Source organism: Thalassophryne amazonica, unplaced genomic scaffold, assembly GCF_902500255.1.
Source record: "Thalassophryne amazonica unplaced genomic scaffold, fThaAma1.1, whole genome shotgun sequence".
Taxonomy (NCBI): domain Eukaryota; kingdom Metazoa; phylum Chordata; class Actinopteri; order Batrachoidiformes; family Batrachoididae; genus Thalassophryne; species Thalassophryne amazonica.
Window position 1 is genome coordinate 48494 of NW_022986302.1, and position 26201 is coordinate 74694.

At 45.6% G+C, this 26201-nt stretch overlaps 1 protein-coding gene across 1 annotated transcript in view; it reads left to right on the forward strand.

Annotated features, from left to right (window-relative positions):
* The window catches only part of masp1 (mannan-binding lectin serine peptidase 1), a gene marked incomplete at its 5' end in the record, with an annotated part of 168716 nt that overhangs the window by 41555 nt on the left and 100960 nt on the right, over positions 1-26201 (forward strand). The window contains one exon of the mRNA XM_034165552.1: positions 23048-23166. Within this exon, the coding sequence (XP_034021443.1) occupies positions 23048-23166 (119 nt within the window). The remainder of the gene's footprint in view (positions 1-23047; positions 23167-26201) is intronic.

Genomic DNA, 26201 nt, shown 5'->3' on the forward strand with positions numbered 1-26201 from the left:
CACAGGTACGACCAGTACTACTGCAGTAGAAACACACACTGCCACAGGTACACCAGCACTACTGCAGTACAAACACACACCACCACAGGTACACAAGTACTACTGCAGTACAAACACACCCCCACAGATACACCAGTACTACTGCAGTACAAACACACCGCCACAGGCACACCAGTACTACTGCAGTACAACACCCCCCCCCACAGGCACACCAGTACTACTGCAGTACAAACACACACTGCCACAGGCGCACCAGCACTACTGCACTACAAACACACACCCCCACAGGTGCACCAGTACTACTGCAGTACAAACACTCCCCCACAGGTAGACCAGTACTACTGCAGTACAAACACACACCCCCACAGGTACACCAGTACTACTGCAGTACAAACACTCCCCCACAGGTACACCAGTACTACTGCAGTACAAACACACACCGCCACAGGCACACCAGTACTACTGCAGTACAAACACACACCCCACAGGTACACCAGTACTACTGCAGTACAAACACTCCCCCACAGGTACACCAGTACTACTGCAGTACAAACACACACCGCCACAGGCACACCAGTACTACTGCAATACAAACACACACCGCCACAGGTACACCAGTACTACTGCAGTACAAACACACACTGCCACAGGCACACCAGTACTGCTGCAGGACAAACACCCCCCCACAACTAGACCAGTACTACTGCAGTAGAAACACACACCGCCACAGGCACACCAGCACAACTGCAGTACAAACACACACCCCCACAGGTAGACCAGCACTACTGCAGTAGAAACACACACTGCCACAGGCACACCAGCACTACTGCAGTAGAAACACACCCCCCCACAGGTACACCAGTACTACTGCAGGACAAACACACACCCCCACAGGTAGACCAGTACTACTGCAGTAGAAACACACACCGCCACAGGTAGACCAGTACTACTGCAGTACAAACACACACCCCCACAGGTACACCAGTACTACTGCAGTACAAACACACACCCCCACAGGTAGACCAGCACTACTGCAGTAGAAACACGCACCGCCACAGGCACACCAGTACTACTGCAGGACAAACACACCCCCACAGGTACACCAGTACTACTGCAGTACAAACACACACCCCCACAGGTACACCACTACTACTGCAGTAGAAACACACACCCCCACAGGTACACCAGTACTACTGCAGTAGAAACACACACCGCCACAGGCACACCAGCACTACTGCAGTACAAACACACACCCCCACAGGTACACCAGTACTACTGCAGTACAAACACACACACCCACAGGTACACCACTACTACTGCAGTACAAACACACACCCCCACAGGTACACCAGTACTACTGCAGTACAAACACACACCGCCACAGGCACACCAGCACTACTGCAGTACAAACACACACCGCCGCAGGTACACCAGTACTACTGCAGTACAAACACACACCCCCACAGGCACACCAGTATTACTGCAGTACAAACACTCCCCCACAGGTAGACTAGTACTACTGCAGTACAAACACACACCCCCACAGGTACACCAGTACTACTGCAGTAGAAACACACACCGCCACAGGCACACCAGCACTACTGCAGTACAAACACACACCTCCACAGGTACACCAGTACTACTGCAGTACAGACACACACACCCACAGGCACACTAGTACTACTGCAGTAGAAACACACACACCCACAGGTAGACCAGTACTACTGCAGTACAAACACACACCGCCACAGGCACACCAGCACTACTGCAGTACAAACACACACCGCCACAGGTACACCAGTACTACTGCAGTACAAACACACACCCCCACAGGCACACCAGCACTACTGCAGTACAAACACACACCCCCACAGGTACACCAGTACTACTGCAGTACAGACACACACCCCCACAGGCACACTAGTACTACTGCAGTACAGACACACACCCCCACAGGTACACCAGTACTACTGCAGTAGAAACACACACCGCCACAGGCACACCAGCACTACTGCAGTAGAAACACATACACCCACAGGTAGACCAGTACTACTGCAGTACAAACACACACCGCCACAGGCACAGCAGCACTACTGCAGTACAAACACACCCCCACAGGTACACCAGTACTACTGCAGTACAGACACACCCCCACAGGTAGACCAGTACTACTGCAGTAGAAACACACACTGCCACAGGCACACCAGCACTACTGCAGTACAAACACACACCCCCACAGGTACACCAGTACTACTGCAGTACAAACACACACCCCCCACAGGCACACCAGCACTACTGCAGTACAAACACACACCTCCACAGATACACCAGTACTACTGCAGTACAAACACACACCCCCACAGGCACACCAGTACTACTGCAGTACAAACACACACCCCCACAGATACACCAGTACTACTGCAGTACAAACACACACCCCCACAGGCACACCAGTACTACTGCAGTACAAACACACACCGCCACAGGCACACCAGTACTACTGCAGTACAAACACACCCCCACAGGTACACCAGTACTACTGCAGTACAAACACACACCCCCACAGATACACCAGTACTACTGCAGTACAAACACACACCCCCACAGGCACACCAGTACTACTGCAGTACAAACACACACCCCCACAGGTAGACCAGTACTACTGCAGTAGAAACACACACTGCCACAGGCACACCAGCACTACTGCAGTACAAACACACACTGCCACAGGTACACCAGTACTACTGCAGTACAAACACACACCAGCACTACTGCAGTACAAACACCCCCCCACAGATACACCAGTACTACTGCAGTACAAACACACACCGCCACAGGCACACCAGTACTACTGCAGTACAAACACACACCCCCACAGGCACACCAGTACTACTGCAGTACAAACACACACTGCCACAGGCGCACCAGCACTACTGCACTACAAACACACACCCCCACAGGTGCACCAGTACTACTGCAGTACAAACACTCCCCCACAGGTAGACCAGTACTACTGCAGTACAAACACACACCCCCACAAGTACACCAGTACTACTGCAGTACAAACACTCCCCCACAGGTACACCAGTACTACTGCAGTACAAACACACACCGCCACAGGCACACCAGTACTACTGCAGTACAAACACACACCCCCACAGGTACACCAGTACTACTGCAGTACAAACACTCCCCCACAGGTAGACCAGTACTACTGCAGGACAAACACACCCCCACAACTAGACCAGTACTACTGCAGTAGAAACACACACCGCCACAGGCACACCAGCACAACTGCAGTACAAACACACACCGCCACAGGTAGACCAGTACTACTGCAGTACAAACACACACCCCCACAGGTACACCACTACTACTGCAGTACAAACACACACCCCCACAGGTACACCACTACTACTGCAGTACAAACACACACCCCCACAGGTACACCAGTACTACTGCAGTACAGACACACCCCCACAGGTAGACCAGTACTACTGCAGTAGAAAGACACACTGCCACAGGCACACCAGCACTACTGCAGTACAAACACACACCCCCACAGGTACACCAGTACTACTGCAGTACAAACACACACACCCACAGGCACACCAGCACTACTGCAGTACAAACACACACCCCCACAGGCACACCAGTACTACTGCAGTACAAACACACACCCCCACAGGCACACCAGTACTACTGCAGTACAAACACACACCCCCACAGGCACACCAGTACTACTGCAGTACAAATACACCCCCACAGGTACACCAGTACTACTGCAGTACAAACACACACACCCACAGATACACCAGTACTACTGCAGTACAAACACACACCCCCACAGGCACACCAGTACTACTGCAGTACAAACACACCCCCCCACAGGCACACCAGTACTACTGTAGTACAAACACACCCCCACAGGTAGACCAGTACTACTGCAGTAGAAACACACACTGCCACAGGCACACCAGCACTACTGCAGTACAAACACACACCACCACAGGTACACAAGTACAACTGCAGTACAAACACACCCCCACAGGTAGACCAGTACTACTGCTGTACAAACACACACCGCCACAGGCACACCAGCACTACTGCAGTACAAACACCCCCCCCCACAGGTACACCAGTACTACTGCAGTACAAACACACACCCCCACAGACACACCAGTACTACTGCAGTACAAACACACACCCCCACAGGAACACCAGCACTACTGCAGTACAAACACACACCGCCACAGGCACACCAGCACTACTGCAGTCCAAACACACACTGCCACAGGCACACCAGCACTACTGCAGTACAAACACACACACCCACAGGTACACCAGTACTACTGCAGTACAAACACACACCGCCACAGGTAGACCAGTACTACTGCAGTACAAACACACACCCCCACAGGTACACCAGTACTACTGCAGTACAAACACACACCCCCACAGGTAGACCAGCACTACTGCAGTAGAAACACACACCGCCACAGGCACACCAGTACTACTGCAGGACAAACACTCCCCCACAGGTACACCAGTACTACTGCAGTACAAACACACACCCCCACAGGTACACCACTACTACTGCAGTACAAACACACACCCCCACAGGTAGACCAGCACTACTGCAGTAGAAACACACACCGCCACAGGCACACCAGCACTACTGCAGTAGAAACACACACCCCCACAGGCACACCAGTACTGCTGCAGGACAAACACCCCCCCACAACTAGACCAGTACTACTGCAGTAGAAACACACACCGCCACAGGCACACCAGCACAACTGCAGTACAAACACACACCCCACAGGTAGACCAGCACTACTGCAGTAGAAACACACACCGCCACAGGCACACCAGCACTACTGCAGTAGAAACACACACCCCCCACAGGTACACCAGTACTACTGCAGGACAAACACACACCCCCACAGGTAGACCAGTACTACTGCAGTAGAAACACACACCGCCACAGGTAGACCAGTACTACTGCAGTACAAACACACACCCCCACAGGTACACCAGTACTACTGCAGTACAAACACACACCCCCACAGGTAGACCAGCACTACTGCAGTAGAAACACGCACCGCCACAGGCACACCAGTACTACTGCAGGACAAACACACCCCCACAGGTACACCAGTACTACTGCAGTACAAACACACCCCCCCACAGGTACACCACTACTACTGCAGTAGAAACACACACCCCCACAGGTACACCAGTACTACTGCAGTAGAAACACACACCGCCACAGGCACACCAGCACTACTGCAGTACAAACACACACCCCCACAGGTACACCAGTACTACTGCAGTACAAACACACACACCCACAGGTACACCACTACTACTGCAGTACAAACACACACCGCCACAGGCACACCAGCACTACTGCAGTACAAACACACACCGCCGCAGGTACACCAGTACTACTGCAGTACAAACACACACCCCCACAGGCACACCAGTATTACTGCAGTACAAACACTCCCCCACAGGTAGACTAGTACTACTGCAGTACAAACACACACCCCCACAGGTACACCAGTACTACTGCAGTAGAAACACACACCGCCACAGGCACACCAGCACTACTGCAGTACAAACACACACCTCCACAGGTACACCAGTACTACTGCAGTACAGACACACACACCCACAGGCACACTAGTACTACTGCAGTAGAAACACACACACCCACAGGTACACCAGTATTACTGCAGTACAAACACTCCCCCACACGTAGACTAGTACTACTGCAGTACAAACACACACCTCCACAGGTACACCAGTACTACTGCAGTACAAACACACACCTCCACAGGTACACCAGTACTACTGCAGTAGAAACACACACCGCCACAGGCACACCAGCACTACTGCAGTACAAACACACACCTCCACAGGTACACCAGTACTACTGCAGTACAAACACACACCCCCACAGGTACACCAGTACTACTGCAGTACAAACACACACCCCCACAGGCACACCAGCACTACTGCAGTACAAACACACACCTCCACAGATACACCAGTACTACTGCAGTACAAACACACACCCCCACAGGCACACCAGTACTACTGCAGTACAAACACACACCCCCACAGGCACACCAGTACTACTGCAGTACAAACACACACCGCCACAGGCACACCAGTACTACTGCAGTACAAACACACCCCCACAGATAGACCAGTACTACTGCAGTAGAAACACACACTGCCACAGGCACACCAGCACTACTGCAGTACAAACACACACCCCCACAGGTACACCAGTACTACTGCAGTACAAACACACACCCCCACAGATACACCAGTACTACTGCAGTACAAACACACACCCCCACAGGCACACCAGTACTACTGCAGTACAAACACACACCCCCACAGGCACACCAGTACTACTGTAGTACAAACACACCCCCACAGGTAGACCAGTACTACTGCAGTAGAAACACACACTGCCACAGGCACACCAGCACTACTGCAGTACAAACACACACCACCACAGGTACACCAGTACTACTGCAGTACAAACACACCCCCACAGGTAGACCAGTACTACTGCTGTACAAACACACACCGCCACAGGCACACCAGCACTACTGCAGTACAAACACACCCCCCCACAGACACACCAGTACTACTGCAGTACCAACACACACCCCCACAGGAACACCAGCACTACTGCAGTACAAACACACACCGCCACAGGCACACCAGCACTACTGCAGTCCAAACACACACCGCCACAGGCACACCAGCACTACTGCAGTACAAACACACACACCCACAGGTACACCAGTACTACTGCAGTACAAACACACACCTCCACAGGTACACCAGTACTACTGCAGTAGAAACACACACCGCCACAGGCACACCAGCACTACTGCAGTACAAACACACACCGCCACAGGCACACCAGTACTACTGCAGTACAAACACACACCCCCACAGGCACACCAGTACTACTGCAGTACAAACACACACCCCCACAGGCACACCAGTACTACTGCAGTACAAACACACACCGCCACAGGCACACCAGTACTACTGCAGTACAAATACACCCCCACAGGTACACCAGTACTACTGCAGTACAAACACACACCCCCACAGATACACCAGTACTACTGCAGTACAAACACACACCCCCACAGGCACACCAGTACTACTGCAGTACAAACACACACCCCCACAGGCACACCAGTACTACTGTAGTACAAACACACCCCCACAGGTAGACCAGTACTACTGCAGTAGAAACACACACTGCCACAGGCACACCAGCACTACTGCAGTAGAAACACACACTGCCACAGGCACACCAGCACTACTGCAGTACAAACACACACCACCACAGGTACACCAGTACTACTGCAGTACAAACACACCCCCACAGGTAGACCAGTACTACTGCTGTACAAACACACACCGCCACAGGCACACCAGCACTACTGCAGTACAAACACACCCCCCCCACAGGTACACCAGTACTACTGCAGTACAAACACATACCCCCACAGACACACCAGTACTACTGCAGTACAAACACACACCCCCACAGGAACACCAGCACTACTGCAGTACAAACACACACCGCCACAGGCACACCAGCACTACTGCAGTCCAAACACACACCGCCACAGGCACACCAGCACTACTGCAGTACAAACACACACACCCACAGGTACACCAGTACTACTGCAGTACAAACACACACCCCCACAGGTACACCAGTACTACTGCAGTAGAAACACACACCGCCACAGGCACACCAGCACTACTGCAGTACAAACACACACCTCCACAGGTACACCAGTACTACTGCAGTACAAACACACACCCCCACAGGTACACCAGCACTACTGCAGTACAAACACACCCCCACAGGCACACCAGTACTACTGCAGTACAAACACACACCTCCACAGGTACACCAGTACTACTGCAGTACAAACACACACCCCCACAGGTACACCAGTACTACTGCAGTACAAACACACACCCCCACAGGTAGACCAGTACTACTGCAGTAAAAATACACACCACCACAGGTAGACCAGTACTACTGGAGTACAAACACACACTGCTACAGATACACAAGTACTACTGTGCCTGCAGTTGTGTGAACACAGATGACTGTGTTTTTTTTTTTAAATCAAACAGTGTAAAGTCAGTGGAGCTCAGACGAGTCTCATCCAAGGAAGTTTTGGGGGTTTGGTTTTTTTTTTTTTTGTTTTGTTTTGTTTGTGTTTTGGTGTTTTTAGGGGTTTTGGGTGTATTTTGGTGTTTTTGGTGTATTTGGGGGTTTTTGTGTATTTTGGTGTTTTGGGTGCATAGAAGCTTGAATCTTCGACTGGACTGGGTTGCTTGACGTGAGGACATTTCGCTTTGCAGAAGCTTCTTCAGGTGAAATTCTTGCTCTGGTAATCTGACTTCTGTCTTGACTCTTGTAGAGAAGAATAAAGAGGAGCCACAAAAGCTGGAGTTTTAAACTTAACCAGACCCCTCCTACCAAGAGGCAGACTGCTTAACAGTATTCCCTGAAAACCCCTTTTTGTCTGATCATTAATTAATAACATTTACATTTACTCTGATGGACTACCCAGCAGTGGGGAATAAGTTTCATTACAGTAGAAGTCTTTCAGAAAGCGCTGTAACTTGGTTTAAGGATATGATTCCTTCTTTGTTATGTTCTCTAATTCCATATACCAACACAGTGCAGAGTAGCTACCTAAACTCTGTGAGTGAGATAGATTATCTCGTCAATAGCTTTACATCCTCATTGAGCACAACTTTGGATGCTGTAGCTCCTGTGAAAAAGAGAGCCTTAAATCAGAAGTGCCTGACTCCGTGGTATAACTCACAAACTCGTAGCTTAAAGCAGATAACCCGTAAGCTGGAGAGGAAATGGCGTCTCACTAATTTAGAAGATCTTCATTTAGCCTGGAAAAAGAGTCTGTTGCTCTATAAAAAAGCCCTCCATAAAGCTAGGACATCTTACTATTCATCACTAATTGAAGAAAATAAGAACAACCCCAAGTTTCTTTTCAGTATTCCTTTAACTAGTAATGACTTCATGACTTTCTTTGCAAATAAAATTTTAACTATTAGAGAAAAAATTATTCATAACCATCCCAAAGACATATCTTTATGTTCGACTGCTTTCAGTGATGCTGGTATTTGGTTAGACTCTTTCTCTCAGATTGTTCTGTCTGAGTTATTTTCATTAGTTACTTCATCCAAACCATCAACATGTCTATTAGACCCCATTCCTACCAGGCTGCTCAAGGAAGCCCTACCGTTAATTAATGCTTCGATCTTAAATATGATCAATCTATCTTTATTAGTTGGCTATGTACCACAGGCTTTTAAGGTGGCAGTAATTAAACCATTACTTAAAAAGCCATCAGTTGACCCAGCTATCTTAGCTAATTATAGACCAATCTCCAACCTTCCTTTTCTCTCAAAAATTCTTGAAAGGGTAGTTGTAAAACAGCTAATTGATCATCTGCAAAGGAATGGTCTATTTGAAGAGTTTCAGTCAGGTTTTAGAATTCATCATAGTACAGAAACAGCATTAGTGAAGGTTACAAATGATCTTCTTATGGCCTCAGACAGTGGACTCATCTCTGTGCTTGTTCTGTTAGACCTCAGTGCTGCTTTTGATACTGTTGACCATAAAATTTTATTACAGAGATTAGAGCATGCCATAGGTATGAAAGGCATTGCGCTGCAGTGGTTTGAATCATATTTATCTAATAGATTACAGTTTGTTCATGTAAATAGGGAGTCTTCTTCATGGACTAAGGTTAATTATGGAGTTCCACAAGGTTCTGTGCTAGGACCAATTTTATTCACTTTATACATGCTTCCCTTAGTATTATTAGAAAGCATTGCTTAAATTTTCATTGTTACGCAGATGATACCCAGCTTTATCTATCCATGAAGCCAGAGGACACACACCAATTAGTTAAACTGCAGGATTGTCTTTCAGACATAAAGACATGGATGACCTCTAATTTCCTGCTTTTAAATTCAGATAAAACTGAAGTTATTGTACTTGGCCCCACAAATCTTAGAAACATGGTGTCTAACCAGATCCTTACTCTGGATGGCATTACCCTGACCTCTAGTAATACTGTGAGAAATCTTGGAGTCATTTTTGATCAGGATATGTCATTCAATGCGCATATTAAACAAATATGTAGGACTGCTTTTTTGCATTTGCGCAATATCTCTAAAATTAGAAAGGTCTTGTCTCAGAGTGATGCTGAAAAGCTAATTCATGCATTTATTTCCTCTAGGCTGGACTATTGTAATTCATTATTATCAGGTTGTCCTAAAAGTTCCCTGAAAAGCCTTCAGTTAATTCAAAATGCTGCAGCTAGAGTACTAACAGGGACTAGAAGGAGAGAGCATATCTCACCCATATTGGCCTCTCTTCATTGGCTTCCTGTTAATTCTAGAATAGAATTTAAAATTCTTGTTCTTACTTATAAGGTTTTGAATAATCAGGTCCCATCTTATCTTAGGGACCTCATAGTACCATATCACCCCAATAGAGCGCTTCGCTCTCAGACTGCAGGCTTACTTGTAGTTCCTAGGGTTTGTAAGAGTAGAATGGGAGGCAGAGCCTTCAGCTTTCAGGCTCCTCTCCTGTGGAACCAGCTCCCAATTCGGATCAGGAAGACAGACACCCTCTCTACTTTTAAGATTAGGCTTAAAACTTTCCTTTTTGCTAAAGCTTATAGTTAGGGATGGACTTAGACTTAGACTTAGACTGCTGGGGGGTTCCCATGATGCACTGAGTGTTTCTTTCTCTTTTTGCTCTGTATGCACCACTCTGCATTTAATCATTAGTGATTGATCTCTGCTCTCTTCCACAGCATGTCTTTTTCCTGGTTCTCACCCTCAGCCCCAACCAGTCCCAGCAGAAGACTGCCCCTCCCTGAGCCTGGTTCTGCTGGAGGTTTCTTCCTGTTAAAAGGGAGTTTTTCCTTCCCACTGTTGCCAAGTGCTTGCTCACAGGGGGTCATTTTGACCATTGGGGTTTTTCTGTGATTATTGTATGGCTTTTGCCTTGCAATATAAAGTGCCTTGGGGCAACTGTTGTGATTTGGCGCTATATAAATAAAATTGATTTGATTTGATTTATTGGCTAGTGACTAAACAATTGCTTTAATTAGCACCTATTGTGCTCTAGTTAGCACCCTCCTAATGACAGGTAGCTGTTCCTCCTAACAATGGGACTGACGCCTCTCCTGATGGCATGAATGACTCATTACCATGAACAAAAGACTGAAACTGCTTTAACCTGAGTACCCCATTGTAAACAGGGGACAAAGCGTGTCTCAGACCCCCTCCCCGGTTAAGGCTGGGTTTCAACTGTTTCACATATAATGCTTCCTTCACTCCCCTCTCAAACCATTTCCTTTCTCTGGCTAAGATTTTAACTTCCTTGTCCTCAAACGTGTGGTTAGTGTCTTTCAGGTGGAGATGAACTGCAGACTGAGGTCCACCGGCACCCTCTCTGCGGTGCTGGTATAGCCTTTTGTGTAACGGCTGCTTTATCTCACTTATGTAGTGTTCGTTACAGTTTTCCTGACATCTGATAAAATATACTATATTGCTCTGTTTGTAACTAGGGATCCTGTCCTTAGGGTGAACTCATTTCTGTCTCAAGGTGTTAACAGGTTTAAAATAAACTGGGATTTTGTGCTGTCTGAAGATCCTCTGTAGTTTTTCCCCTACTCCTGCTAAATAAGGGAGAGACACTCCTCTTCTCCTTGTCTCCGTCTCCTGTCTGTCTGGTCTCTTTGTTCTCTGGGACTTCTGCACTTTATCCAGGAACCATCGTGGGTACCCCCATATTGTGAAGAGTCCTGATCACCCCGAGCTTGTGTTCAAGGGGGTGGTTTGAGCCAAAGAGCAGATATTGGTCAATGTGAGTGGGTTTTCTGTAAACCCCTGTCTGGAGCTGCCTGTTCTCTCCAATCGTAACATCACAGTCCAAGAAGGCTAAATGGTTGTTTCTGGCATCCTAACGTGTGAACTTGATATTGGCGTCCACCGAGTTGATGTGTTCTGTAAAGTCCTCAACTTCCTGTTGCTTGATTTTAACCCTTGTGTCATCGACATATCTCAACCAGTGAGTGGGAGAGATGCCCGTGAAAGACGTCAAGGCTGTCTTCTCCACTCGCTCCATGTACAGATTGGCCACAATGGAGGATACCGGAGACCCCATGGCACAACCATGGATCTGCCTGTAATAATTCCCCCTAAACAGGAAATACGTGGTGTTAAGACAGATCTCCAAGAGTTGGCAGATGAGGTCTGGTGTGAGTTTCGTCCTTTCAAGTAGAGACGCATCCTCCAGCAGTCTCTCCCTCATAGCTGAGATGGCCTCAGCGGTAGGGATGCAGGTGAACAACGATGTCACATCAAATGACACCATAGTTTCATCTGCCTCCAACTGAAGGTCCTTGATCTTGTTCATGAAATCTTGTGTGTTCTCCACATGGTGGTTTGAGTTACCCACTAGAGGAGCCAGAATCCACTTGAGGTGCTTTGCCAAATTGTACATGATGGAATCTGTGCTACATACAATAGGCCTGAGTGGCATGTTCTGTTTGTGGGTGTATTTGGTGTTTTGGGTTTTTTTGGTGTATTTGGTATTTTGTTTTTTTTGTGTTTTTTTTTAATGTTTTTTTTATTTGGTGTTTTTGGTGTTATTGATGTATTTGTGGTTTTTGGTGTATTTGGCATTTTGGGTGTATTTGTGGTTTTTGGTGTATTTTGGTGTATTTGGTATTTTGGGTGTATTTGGGTTTTTGGTGTATTTTGGTGTATTTCGTATTTTGGGTATATTTGGTTTTTTTTTTTTGGTGCTTTGGGTGTATTTGGTAATTTGGGTGTATTTGGGGTTTTTGGTGTATTTGGGGTTTTTGGTGTATTTGGTGTATTTTGGTGTCTTTGGTCTATTTGGTGCTTTTGGTGTATTTGGTGTATTTGGTGTTTTGGTGTATTTCGGTGTTTTGGGTGCATTTGGTGTTTTTGGTGCATTTTTGTGTTTTGGGTGTATTTTGGTGTATTTGGTGCATTTGGTGTTTTTGGTGTATTTTGGTGTATTTGGTATTTTGGGTATATTTGGTTTTTTTTGGTGCTTTTGGTGTATTTGGTAATTTGGGTGTATTTGGGGTTTTTGGTGCATTTTGGTGTATTTGGAGTTTTGGGTGTATTTGGTGTCTTTGGTGTATTTTGGTGCTTTTGGTGTATTTGGTGTTTTTTGGTGTTTTTGTATATTTGGTGTTTTTTTTTAGTGTATTTTGGTGTTTTTTATATATTTGGTGTTTTGGGTGCTTTTGGTGTTTTGGTGTATTTGGTGCTTTTGGTGTATTTAGTGTTTTAGGTGCTTTTCGCGTTTTTGGTGTATTTTGGTATATTTGGTGTTTTGGGTGTATTTTTGGTGTTTTGGTATATTTGGTGTTTTTGGTGTCTTTTGGTATATTTGTTTTTTTTGTGTGTATTTTGGTGTTTTTGGTATAGTTGGTGTTTTTGGTATTTTTTGTATATTTGTTGTTTTGAGTGTATTTTGGTGTTTTGGTATATTTGGTGTTTTGGTATATTTGGTGTTTTTTTGTATATTTGGTATTTTGGGTGCATTTCGTGTATTTGGGGATTTTGGTGTTTTTAGTGTATCTGGCATTTTGCTTTTAGTTTTCCCCACTGATTGATTTGCACTTCCCAGCCACTGTACCATGGCACAAACATTTCAAGTTCAGTGGCTGAGAGAAAAGAAGGGAAGTCAGTGGTACACTTGGAAGTCTTATTGAAAGGTGTGTTTGGTGTTTTAGCTCTTTTACTTTCAGTTCTCACTCTAAAAAGTCACTCAGTGTCTTTTTTATATGTGACAGTAAGAAACAGCTGCACCGCCTCAACATCTCTGAAACACACCCAGTTTACCGATTGAGTTGGAAATACAAATGAAATGAAATGAAAGTTTAACAGTTATTTTTACCTTAACTCTACATTAATTATTTAAGTTTCTTTCATTGAAATAAATTAGGATTTGGTTGACAAATTCTATTTTTGTAATATCCTTAATTTGTTTGGTTAATTCCACTCAGAATATTTGGAAAGGACAAGTTATACGAGGTCTATTAGAAAAGTATCCGACCTTATTATTTTTTTAAAAACCATATGGATTTGAATCACGTGTGATTACATCAGACATGCTTGAACCCTCGTGGGCATGCGAGAGTTTTTTCACGCCTGTCGGTGACGTCATTCGCCTGTGAGCATGCCTTGTGGAAGGAGTGGTCCAGCCCCCTCGTCGGAATTCCTTTGTCTGAGAAGTTGCTGAGAGACTGGCGCTGTGCTTGATCAAAATTTTTTCCAAAACTGTGAGGCACATCCGAGTGGACATCATTCGACAAATTAACCTGGTTTTCGGTGAAAATTTTGACGGCTGATGAGAGATTTTGGATTGTTTCTATCACTGTAAGGACTTCCCACGGAGCGGGATGTCGCGCAACGCTCCGAGGCGACATCGTCATCCTCTTTCAAGCTGAAAACCTCCAAATTTAAGCCTCTGTTGACCCAGGACGTCGTGAGAGAACAGAGAACTTTCAGAAGAGGTCGGAATCAGCAGTTTATCCGGACATTCCGCTGTTAAAGGAGATTTTGTAATGAAAGACGTGCGGACGGATTGGCGCGTCAGCTTGCAGCCGGCGTGGTGCGCCCGTCACAGGAAAAACACCTCCGTTGGAAGCCTTAAGGACAAGTTGGAACATGCCCTGCTGTTAAACAATTTCTCAGATACTCAACTGAAAGCCACCAAAAGCCGCCTGGATTTTACAAATGGTTATCAACACGGAGGTGTTTTTCCTGTGGTGGGCATGCCGTGCCGGCTGCAAGCCGACATGCCAATCCGTCCGCATGTCTTTCATTAAAAAAATCTCCTTTAACAGTGGAATGTCCGGATAAACTGCTGATTCCGACCTCTTCTGAAAGTTCTCTGTTCTCTCACGACGTCCTGGGTCAACAGAGGCTTAAATTTCGAGGTTTTCAGCTAGAAACAGGATGATGACGTCGCCTCGGAGCACTGTGCAACGTCCCGCTCTGTGGGAAGTCCTTACAGCGATAGAAACAATCCAAAATCTCTCATCAGCCGTTAAAATTTTCACCGAAAACCAGCTTAATTTGTTGAATGATGTCCACTTGGATGTGCCTCACAGTTTTGGAAAAAATTTTGATGAAGCACAGCGCCAGTCTCTCAGCAACTTCTCAGACAATGAAAATCCGACGAGGGGGCTGGACCACTCCTTCCACAAGGCGTGCTCACAGGCGAATGACGTCACCGACAGGCGTGGAAAAACTCACGCATGCGCACGAGGGTTGAAGCTTGGCTGATGTAATCACACGTGATTCAAATCCATATAGTTTTTAAAAAAAAATAAAACTGTTGGTTTCTTTTCTAATAGACCTCGTACTGATCATTTTTACTTTGATTTACCAACATCATCAAGAATATTTAAATGATTTAACAGCTCTTTAATTTACTCAATAAGTGTAAAAATGTTTCGCCAGACACAGTTGAGGTTTTTAGAGTGGACTGATTTGCATATGGGACCATTATTGTAAAACAATCTGTGTGTGTAAACAGATCCACAAATGTGGAAAAAAAAATAGTGTGTGTGTGTGTCTGTGAAAATCGGACTACTCGATTGGCTGTGTTTGTACACATGACTTTTGCGACACTCCTACCCCATTAGATCTGTAAATGCGTGCACCAATCACAGACGGGGACTCACACAGTGTGACTGCATGCAAGTTAAACTGTGTGAATCCCCGTCTGTGATTGGTTGATCTTTTCTGCATAAACGACACTGAAAAGTGTCTCGTCTTTTCCAGCCCCGACGCTTGTCTTATGCACACAGAAGTGCGTATTTGACACACGTTCTGTGCATCTAAACTCTGTTTTTTTACGCAGCTTTATAAGCGCTCCACATTGCGTTGTGATGAACGGTGTGTTTTTGACATTGCGCGCTCTGCGCTGTCCGCTCAGTCCGCGTCAGGGCTGCCAGGGACCGAATGGAGATCACAGTGACGTCTGCCCGCCTGCTGCTGCTTTAACCACACAATATGCAATTTATTTTATTTTTTGTTTGTCGTTGTCATCACAATTAAACAGCTAGAAGAATATCTTCATTTTACAGACTCAGTGGCCTTTAAAAACGTCATCTTTAATTATGCGACAAAAGTTCTGCAAATGAGGAAACCAGACAAACTTCACAAGCATTTTACCTGAACGGAAGCCTGTTGGAACGACGACGAAACGGTGATAATTAAGAAAATGCTGCTTGTTTTTGCTCTAGAAGATGGTGTTAAGTTTCACAAAGAGAACCGCTTCAGATCAGAGCTGAAGCATGTTGTAACGACGAGGAAATGTAAACAGTGATTATTAACAAAATACTGCTTGTTGTCTGCAGATGTAAGATGATGTGAAGTTTCACACAGATGCCTGGGTTTGTCGAGGCCCAGTCTCAATTCTCTTTTGTACCCCTTCCCCTTCCCCTGACCCCTTTAAAACAAGGCGTAAGGTGAAGGGGTATGACTCTAGACCTATGAACTGAGACACCCCTCCGCCTTAGGAGAAAAAAAAACTGTCTGTGTCAAACTGCTGTCTCTCGCCTTTCTGTGTAAATGCAAAGAAACAGAAGAAGTCCCAGATTTCTTTGACGCATCACAATCATGTCAGAGAATTTTGTGGTATTAATAATTAATTTAATTAATTTGTAAGTTATAATAATAACTAATAGTATTAATAATTAATTAGCAATTAATTAATGTTAATAATACTAATAATAATCAATAATACTAATAATTAATAGTGTTTGATTAATCATTAATTGATTGATTAGTAATTAATTAATTAATTATTTAGTAATTAAAATAAACTGTTGTGTGGGCCGCTGAAGAGGAGGTACTGCTGGCCCACCACCAGATGGCGCCCTGCTATGCTGGCACCTTTATGCCCTGCAGAGGGCGCACGGACCTATTGGCACCACCAGGTGCGCCCCGTTAGGCCGTCATCTGTTGTCACTCTTCATCTCATCCATCACTCCATAAAAGCCTGGGAGAGACACCATAACTCTGCTGAGTTATCAGCTTACCACACAGGTAAACTATCTCAGCCGTTTTGTGCTGTTCGCACATTCATTGTTACTGAAGTCTTTGCAGTTGTGATTTATATACTTGCAGCTTGTAGCCGGGTTTGTGGGAAGTTTGGAGGAGTTGGTGTCTCCAATCCTCACTTCTTACTTGCTAAGTATAACAATTGACACTGCACGTTTTCCAGTTTTCCTCTGCACTCTGGTAGTATTTGGATTTATTCCTTCAGGAGGATTACTGTGTTTTTTGCTGACTGTTTGCTGGTTGTACACACACCCACCTAATCTGTTTTTGCTCCTGCCAGCAGTACCGGTCCGACAGCCTTGAGCGGTGGCCACCTGGAGTACCAGGACTTGGCGGTTCTGGTGTGTTGCAGACCTCCAGCTGGCGGTGGAACTTCGGGGGTCCCGGCTCTTCTCTGGATAGGCGTCTCCTACCCTCGGGCCTGCCCACGTGTCACCATTTGTCACTTAATTGGACTTTGCATATTTGGAACCCTTTTTGCACTTTTGCATAATAAATTGTAATTTATTGGAATTCCTATTGACCGCTCAGTTACGCCCCCTAACGTGGGTCCGTGCATTCACTTTCTCAACATAAACACTTGAAATATATCAGTCTGTGTGTAATGAATGTATATATTATACAAGTTTCACTTTTTGAATGAATGACTGAAATAAATCCACTTTTTCATGATATTCTAATTATATGTCCGGCACCTGTATGTATGTTCTGGGCTGCATCTAGTTCTGTTAACCTGATATTTCTTTTTCAGATTCTCCCATTTTTTACATCCAGCCCTATTTCCTTTAGAAATTTCCTTGACAAATAATATCAGTCTGTCAGGACGTCAGGTTGTGTGTTACACATGTACATGTGTGTGTAGATATTTTACAACTTCTCCTCATTTTCTGCCTCATTTTCTTATTAGGAGTCGAGTGTGTTCAGGGCTCCTGTTTGTTTACTAAATACACACACGTCTTACAGACCTTGAAATCCAACAGCAGGGGGCACTATAATCCAAAGATTTATGAACATACAAATTAACCTCCTTATCTTTTATCATGATTTTCTCTGTTGTGAGATATAAAAGTGTCTTATCGTAGCGTTCGTGTGTATGTGCATTATAACGCCTCAGTTCTAAGTTACGATATTCTTCAGAACGACAATATACACAACATGCATCCAGCAGCAGACACGTTGCTGTCATAGACAACTGCCTGTAAAGTTTTTTGGCAAGTTATAACTTTCTAAACTGCATAATTTGTAATGAAAGCCGCTTCATTTGTGCACCATGTTTGTTTCTGTGGAGACAGCAGTAAGCTCCTCCTACCCCTCCAAACGGAGTGTGCATCCAGATTCACTCCAAACGGAGGGGTTTGAAGGCCTCCGCCTTCCCCTCCGCCTCACTCCAAAAAGAGAATCGAGACACCCCTCCGTCTCTCGTGCCCGCGCAAAACGGAGGGGAAGGGGTAAGGGGAAGGGCCAAGGGGGAGAACTGAGATTCAGCCCAAGAGAACCACTTTACAGCCCCTCTGCCTGTACTTCTGATTTTTGCCACCAGGCGTCACCATTGTATAACAGAAAGCTGTCATTCCAGTGTTTACCACAAGGTGGCTTGTCGCTTAAATGTTCCAAAAAGTTTGACCCAATAATCAGTGGTAAATATTATTGAACCACTCCAAAAATCATAGGTTTATACAGGCAGTCTACATGAACAAATTTCAAGTCAGTCAGATGAAAAATGCTCCAAATTTATTTGGACTAATAAAACATTGTCAAAATGTCTTTGTGCTCTATTTGGTTTTTACCAGTAGCTGGATTCAACTTGGTGATACGTGACTGAATGTGATGTATTGGTGGCACTCATGGCTTCCCATACACCCTTCTCAGATAGTGAGGTGTGCCCCCCTGGGGGGGCGTGGTACGATGCCAGCGTGTGTGACTGTGGGGGAAGTAGTAGTAGAATGTGCCGTAGTAGAATAAAGTGTAATTGCACATCTACTACAGTAGGTGGCAGTGGCACTCTCATTGTCAGAGTGTGTGCAGGGAGTATTACTAGGGGAGCTACGACCACTACCTTTGCACCCCCCCCCCCCCCCCCCCCCCCTCAGGACAACAACATATAAACAACTTAAATATCACAGAGATTCAATGGGAAGACCATTGCAGGTCACAGCCAACTCATTTGTACCTAAACTGAATTCATTCATGGGTTTAAGATTCAAAATGGCGTCCAAAATGGCCACCAATAGACCCTTATCATTGAATCTCTGTGATATTTAAATTGTTTAAAGGTGTTTTAGTGAACAACCCTATTTTGGCGGCCATCTTGGACGCCATCTTGCATAACTGGCTTGAGGCCAGTTTTTATTTTTGGGAACATCCTGATTGTGTTTTGGGGTGATCTGAGGAACCTAAAAAAGTTGGTTTGGTTTAGTCCTGGGGGGTGCAAAGGTAGTGGTTGTAGCTCCCTAGTATATTGAATCAAATCAAATCAATTTTATTTATATAGCGCCAAATCACAACAAACAGTTGCCCCAAGGCGCTTTATATTGTAAGGTAAAAGCCATACAATAATTATGGAAAAACCCCAACGGTCAAAACGACCCCCTGTGAGCAAGCACTTGGCTACAGTGGGAAGGAAAAACTCCCTTTTAACAGGAAGAAACCTCCAGCAGAACCAGGCTCAGGGAGGGGCAGTCTTCTGCTGGGACTGGTTGGGGCTGAGGGAGAGAACCAGGAAAAAGACATGCTGTGGAGGGGAGCAGAGATCAATCACTAATGATTAAATGCAGAGTGGTGCATACAGAGCAAAAAGAGAAAGAAACACTCAGTGCATCATGGGAACCCCCCAGCAGTCTACGTCTATAGCAGCATAACTAAGGGATGGTTCAGGGTCACCTGATCCAGCCCTAACTATAAGCTTTAGCAAAAAGGAAAGTTTTAAGCCTAATGTTAAAAGTAGAGAGGGTGTCTGTCTCCCTGATCTGAATTGGGAGCTGGTTCCACAGGAGAGGAGCCTGAAAGCTGAAGGCTCTGCCTCCCATTCTACTCTTACAAACCCTAGGAACTACAAGTAAGCCTGCAGTCTGAGAGCGAAGCACTCTATTGGGCTGATATGGTACTACGAGGTCCCTAAGATAAGATGGGACCTGATTATTCAAAACCTTATAAGTAAGAAGAAGAATTTTAAATTCTATTCTAGAATTAACAGGAAGCCAATGAAGAGAGGCCAATATGGGTGAGATATGCTCTCTCCTTCTAGTCCCCGTCAGTACTCTAGCTGCAGCATTTTGAATTAACTGAAGGCTTTTCAGGGAACTTTTAGGACAACCTGATAATAATGAATTACAGTAGTCCAGCCTAGAGGAAATAAATGCATGAATTAGTTTTCCAGCATCACTCTGAGACAAGACCTTTCTAATTTTAGAGGTCAAGGTAATGCCATCCAGAGTAAGGATCTGGTTAGACACCATGTTTCTAAGATTTGTGGGGCCAAGTACAATAACTTCAGTTTTATCTGAATTTAAAAGCAGGAAATTAGAGGTCATCCATGTCTTTATGTCTGTAAGACAATCCTGCAGTTTAGCTAATTGGTGTGTGTCCTCTGGCTTCATGGATAGATAAAGCTGGGTATCATCTGCGTAACAATGAAAATTTAAGCAATGCCATCTAATAATACTGCCTAAGGGAAGCATCTATAAAGTGAATAAAATTGGTCTTGGCACAGAACCTTGTGGAACTCCATAATTAACTTTAGTCTGTGAAGAAGATTCCCCATTTACATGAACAAATTGTAATCTATTAGATAAATATGATTCAAACCACCGCAGCACAGTGCCTTTAATACCTATGGCATGCTCTAATCTCTGTAATAAAATTTTATGGTCAACAGTATGAAAAGCAGCACTGAGGTCTAACAGAACAAGCACAGAGATGAGTCCACTGTCCGAGGCCATAAGAAGATCATTTGTAACCTTCACTAATGCTGTTTCTGTACTATGATGAATTCTAAAACCTGACTGAAACTCTTCAAATAGACCATTCCTCTGCAGATGATCAGTTAGCTGTTTTACAACTACCCTTTCAAGAATTTTTGAGAGAAAAGGAAGGTTGGAGATTGGCCTATAATTAGCTAAGATAGCTGGGTCAAGTGATGGCTTTTTAAGTAATGGTTTAATTACTGCCACCTTAAAAGCCTGTGGTACATAGCCAACTAACAAAGATAGATTGATCATATTTAAGATCGAAGCATTAAATAATGGTAGGGCTTCCTTGAGCAGCCTGGTAGGAATGGGGTCTAATAAACATGTTGATGGTTTGGATGAAGTAACTAATGAAAATAACTCAGACAGAACAATCAGAGAGAAAGAGTCTAACCAAATACCGGCATCACTGAAAGCAGCCAAAGAAAGAGAGAGACAGACAGACAGACAGACGGACAGACAAACAGACAGACGGACAGACAAACAGACAGACAGACAGACGGACAAACCGACTAACAAACAGACAAACAAACAGACTAACAAACAGACTAACAGACAGACAAACTAACAGACAGACAGACAGACTAACAGACAGACAGACAGACGGACAAACCGACTAACAAACAGACAAACAAACAGACTAACAGACAGACTAACAGACAGACAGACAGACGGACAAACCGACTAACAAACAGACAGACAGACAAAGACTAACAAACAGACTAACAGACAGACAAACTAACAGACAGACAGACAGACGGACAAACAGACTAACAGACAGACAAAGACTAACAGACAGCCTTGACAAATGACTCTGACAACATAATCTTTTATACGAGGTCTGTTAGAAAAGTATCCGACCTTTTTGTTTTTTAAAAAACTATATGGATTTGACTCGTGCGCTTGCATCAGCCAAGCTTGAACCTTCGTGCGCATGCGTGAGTTTTTTCACGCCTGTTGGTTGCGTCATTCGCCTGTGGGCAGGCTTTGAGTGAGCACTGGTCCACCCCCCCCCCTCATCGGATTTTCATTGCCAGGGAAATGGCTGAGCGATTGGAGCAGCGCTGAATCAAATTTTTTCAGAAACTGTGAGAGACAGCCAGGTGTAAACCATTCAGAAGATTCAGACGTCTTTCGGTGAGGATACTCTGCGCGTCACACAGATTAAGGACCATTACAACCGGATTAAAGTCGGCCCACAGCAGCGGAGGGCGCGCCTCACTCCGAGCCGCCATCGACAGGCTGAAATGACCAGATCATTTCCAAAGTGAAGGCTGTGTTGATCCGGGACGTTGTCTGACTACCAGAGAAATGGCAGAAGATGTGGACATCAGCACTTTTGCAAGCACATTCCATTGTTACAGGAGATTTTGTAATGAAAGACGTGCGGAGGAATTCGCGCGTCGGGACGGAGCCGCAATGGCGCGCAACAAAAAGCACATCCGTGTTGGAAGTCTCACAGGACAAGTTGTGACATGCCCAGCTGTTACACAATCTCTCAGATACTCACTTGACTGAAATGCCACCAAAAGCCGTCTGAATCTTCCGAATGATTTCCAACACGGACGTGCTTTTTGTTGTGCGCCATTGCGGCTCCGTCCCGACGCGCGAATTCCTCCGCACGTCTTTCATTACAAAATCTCCTGTAACAGTGGAATGTGCCGCAAAAGTGCTGATGTCCACTTCTTCTGCAATTTCTCTGCTACTCAGACGACATCCCGGATCAACACACCGTTCACTTTGCTATATGGATTTGAATCATGTGCGCACATGATTCAAATCCATATAGTTTTTTTTAAAAAATAAAAAGGTCGGATAGTTTTCTAACAGACCTCGTATTCTCATTCCAGGAAGTAGATGTTTACTTCCTGAGATTCCAGACCACGCCCTGCGGACTCCTGTCCAATCAGAGTACTTCTTTAAAGATCACCTGGTGCTGGCCTGTCAGCCTGGATATCGGCTGCTGAAGGTAAAATCCCCAAACTGTCCGTCCCACACAAAGACCTGCAGGATGTTCGAGAGGTGGGCATGTGACCAGAGGGCCTTCAGTTCGATTCCCCTTTCCTTCTGGTGTGTAAATGTGTGTGTGTGGCTGTGCGTGTGTGTGTGTGTGTAAGACAAAGCGGGTGATGCTAAGGTGCTGCATCCTAATCCAGGTCCCTCAGGTACCACACATTATACAGGAGTGGGTTTATCGGTTATGTTGTTGCAGTGGATGGACACACTGTGTGTGTAGGACTCCGCTATGTGTATAGGACTCCCCTGTGTGTGTAGGACTCCCTTGTGTGTGTAGGACTCTGCTGTGTGTGTAGGACTCCCCTGTGTGTGTGTAGGACTCCCAGGCATGTGTAGGACTCCCCTGCGTGTGTAGGACTCTGCTGTGTTTGTAGGACTCCGCTGCGTGTGTAGGACTCTGCTGCGTGTGTAGGACTCTCCTGTTTGTGTAGGACTCCGCTGCATGTGTAGGACTCCCCTGTGTGTGTAGAACTCCCCTGCGTGTGTAGGACTCTGCTGTGTGTGTAGGACTTCCCTGCGTGTGTAGGACTTCCCTGCGTGTGTAGGACTCCCCTGTGTGTGTAGGACTTCCCTGCATGTGTAGGACTTCCCTGCGTGTGTAGGACTCCGCTGCGTGTGTAGGACTCCCCTGTGTGTGTAGGACTCCGCTGTGTGTGTAGGACTGCCCTGTGTGTGTAGGACTCCGCTGTGTGTGTAGGACTCCCCTGTGTGTGTAGGACTCTGCTGTGTGTGTAGGACTCCTCTGTGTGTGTAGGACTGCCCTGTGTGTGTAGGACTCCACTGTGTGTGTAGGACTCCCCTGTGTGTGTAGGACTCCCCTGTGTGTGTAGGACTCCGCTGTGTGTGTAGGACTTCCCTGCGTGTGTGGGACTCCCCTGCGTGTGTGGGACTCCCCTGCGTGTGTGGGACTCCCCTGCGTGTGTGGGACTCCGATGTGTGTGTAGGACTCCGATGTGTGTGTAGGACTCCCCTGTGTGTGTGGGACTCCCCTGTGTGTGTGGGACTCCGCTGTGTGTGTAGGACTCCCCTGTGTGTGTAGGACTCCCCTGTGTGTGTAGGACTCCGCTGTGTGTGTAGGACTTCCCTGTGTGTGTGGGACTCCCCTGCGTGTGTAGGACTTCCCTGTGTGTGTAGGACTCCCCTGCGTGTGTGGGACTCCCCTGTGTGTGCTCTCACGGTCTGAGAGCACACGCTGCTACGGTAAGAATATAAAATGAAATAAAACACAACACTGAAAAACATACTTAGATAAAAACATTTGTCTCATTTTATTTACAAACACTGACTGAGGTACGATTAGAACCACAACATGCGTTCACAACACAGAACCATCTTAGGTCCTGGATGGCAACCACCCAGGCAGATAACAGTCCATTCCCACATCTCTAAAATATCCATCCATCTGCTGCCACCAGGTCAAGCGTACATGTGGGCGTGGGTGGGGGCGTGTCCTGCTGCTGCTGGGGCCCTCAGCACTCAGGCTCCTCCTCATCTTCATCTGTCTCAGTAACCGCTCGTTTGATACAAAGTTACTGTGTTTTCCGGAGAACAATATAATATTATATGTAGAGGTCGGGGGTCACCAATGTGGAGGTTCAGGTTTCGTGTTGTGGAGCGCTGATGTGGAAGTTGTGGGTCGCGGGTGTGGAGCTTTGGAGCCACCCTGAATCCGTCTGTATCTCAGTGCCGTGAGTCCACGTTGTGAGTGGGCGTGGAAGAGAACAGAACTCTATTTCTCAGATCCACAGCGTTTAGAAACGCTGGGAAAGTATGAAGCAGGAGGCCCTTTGTTTACAATGAACAAAGGAAGGACAGTGAGACATCTGTGCCTTTGATCATTTGTGTCTGAGCCAGAACAGCCGCGGTTTGTGGGGGACATGAAAGAGACCGTTAATGTCTGGATGGAGTGCACGTGCTGTCAGACACGAAAAGGCATCAACAGACATAAAGCAGGAGTTCATCAGATACTGCTGCAGGCAGAAACAACACAGTCAAATCACATCTGACTTTGTGCTCGGTGACTGAAAGGTTTTCATGGTCAATTTGTGTCTCAAAGATACAGCCTGATCGCTACAACATCTTTTATTAGTCTGGGAGAAACTGCGACTTATACTCTGCTGCGATTTTGGTGGGTTTCCTCCAGTTTCCTCCCACAGTCAAAAACATGCTTATTTAGGGTCTGCTGCTTTCTCTGCCCCTGACCAAAGCAGCGTCTCTACATCTGGAGTTGGTCCCCGGGTGCCGGCCTGTGGCTGCATACTGCCCCTAGTGGTTAGATTGTGTCTAACTGTAATTAGGACGGTTAAGTGCAGAGGACAAGTTTCATTCTATGTATGTACAGTAACAATAAAGGCTCTGTTCTGTTCTATTCTATATTTGATTATCATCATCACTATCATCAATATCATTATTATCAACATCATCACTATAATCAATATCATCATCATCATCAGTATCATCATCACTAGTGTCACCATCATCACCATCATCAACATCATAATTATCATCAGCACTATAATCAATATCATCATCATCAGTATCATCATCACTGTTGTCACCATCATCACCATCATCACTATCATCAACATCATCATCATCATCAATATATTACCATCATCATCAACTATCATCAACATCATCATTATCATCAATATCACCATCATCATCACTATCAGCACTATAATCAGTGTCATCACCATCATCATTATCATCACCATCATCATTATCAACATAATCACTATAATCAATATCATCACCATCATCAGTATCATCATCGCTATCATCACTATCATCATTATCATCAATATCATCACCATCATCATCACTATCATCATCACTATCAGCATTATAATCAATGTCAGTGATGATAGTTGATAGATGATGCATCATTATCAACATCATCACTATAATAAATATCATCACAATCACAGTATTATCATCATCATCATCATTATCAACATCATCACTATAATCAATATCATCACCATC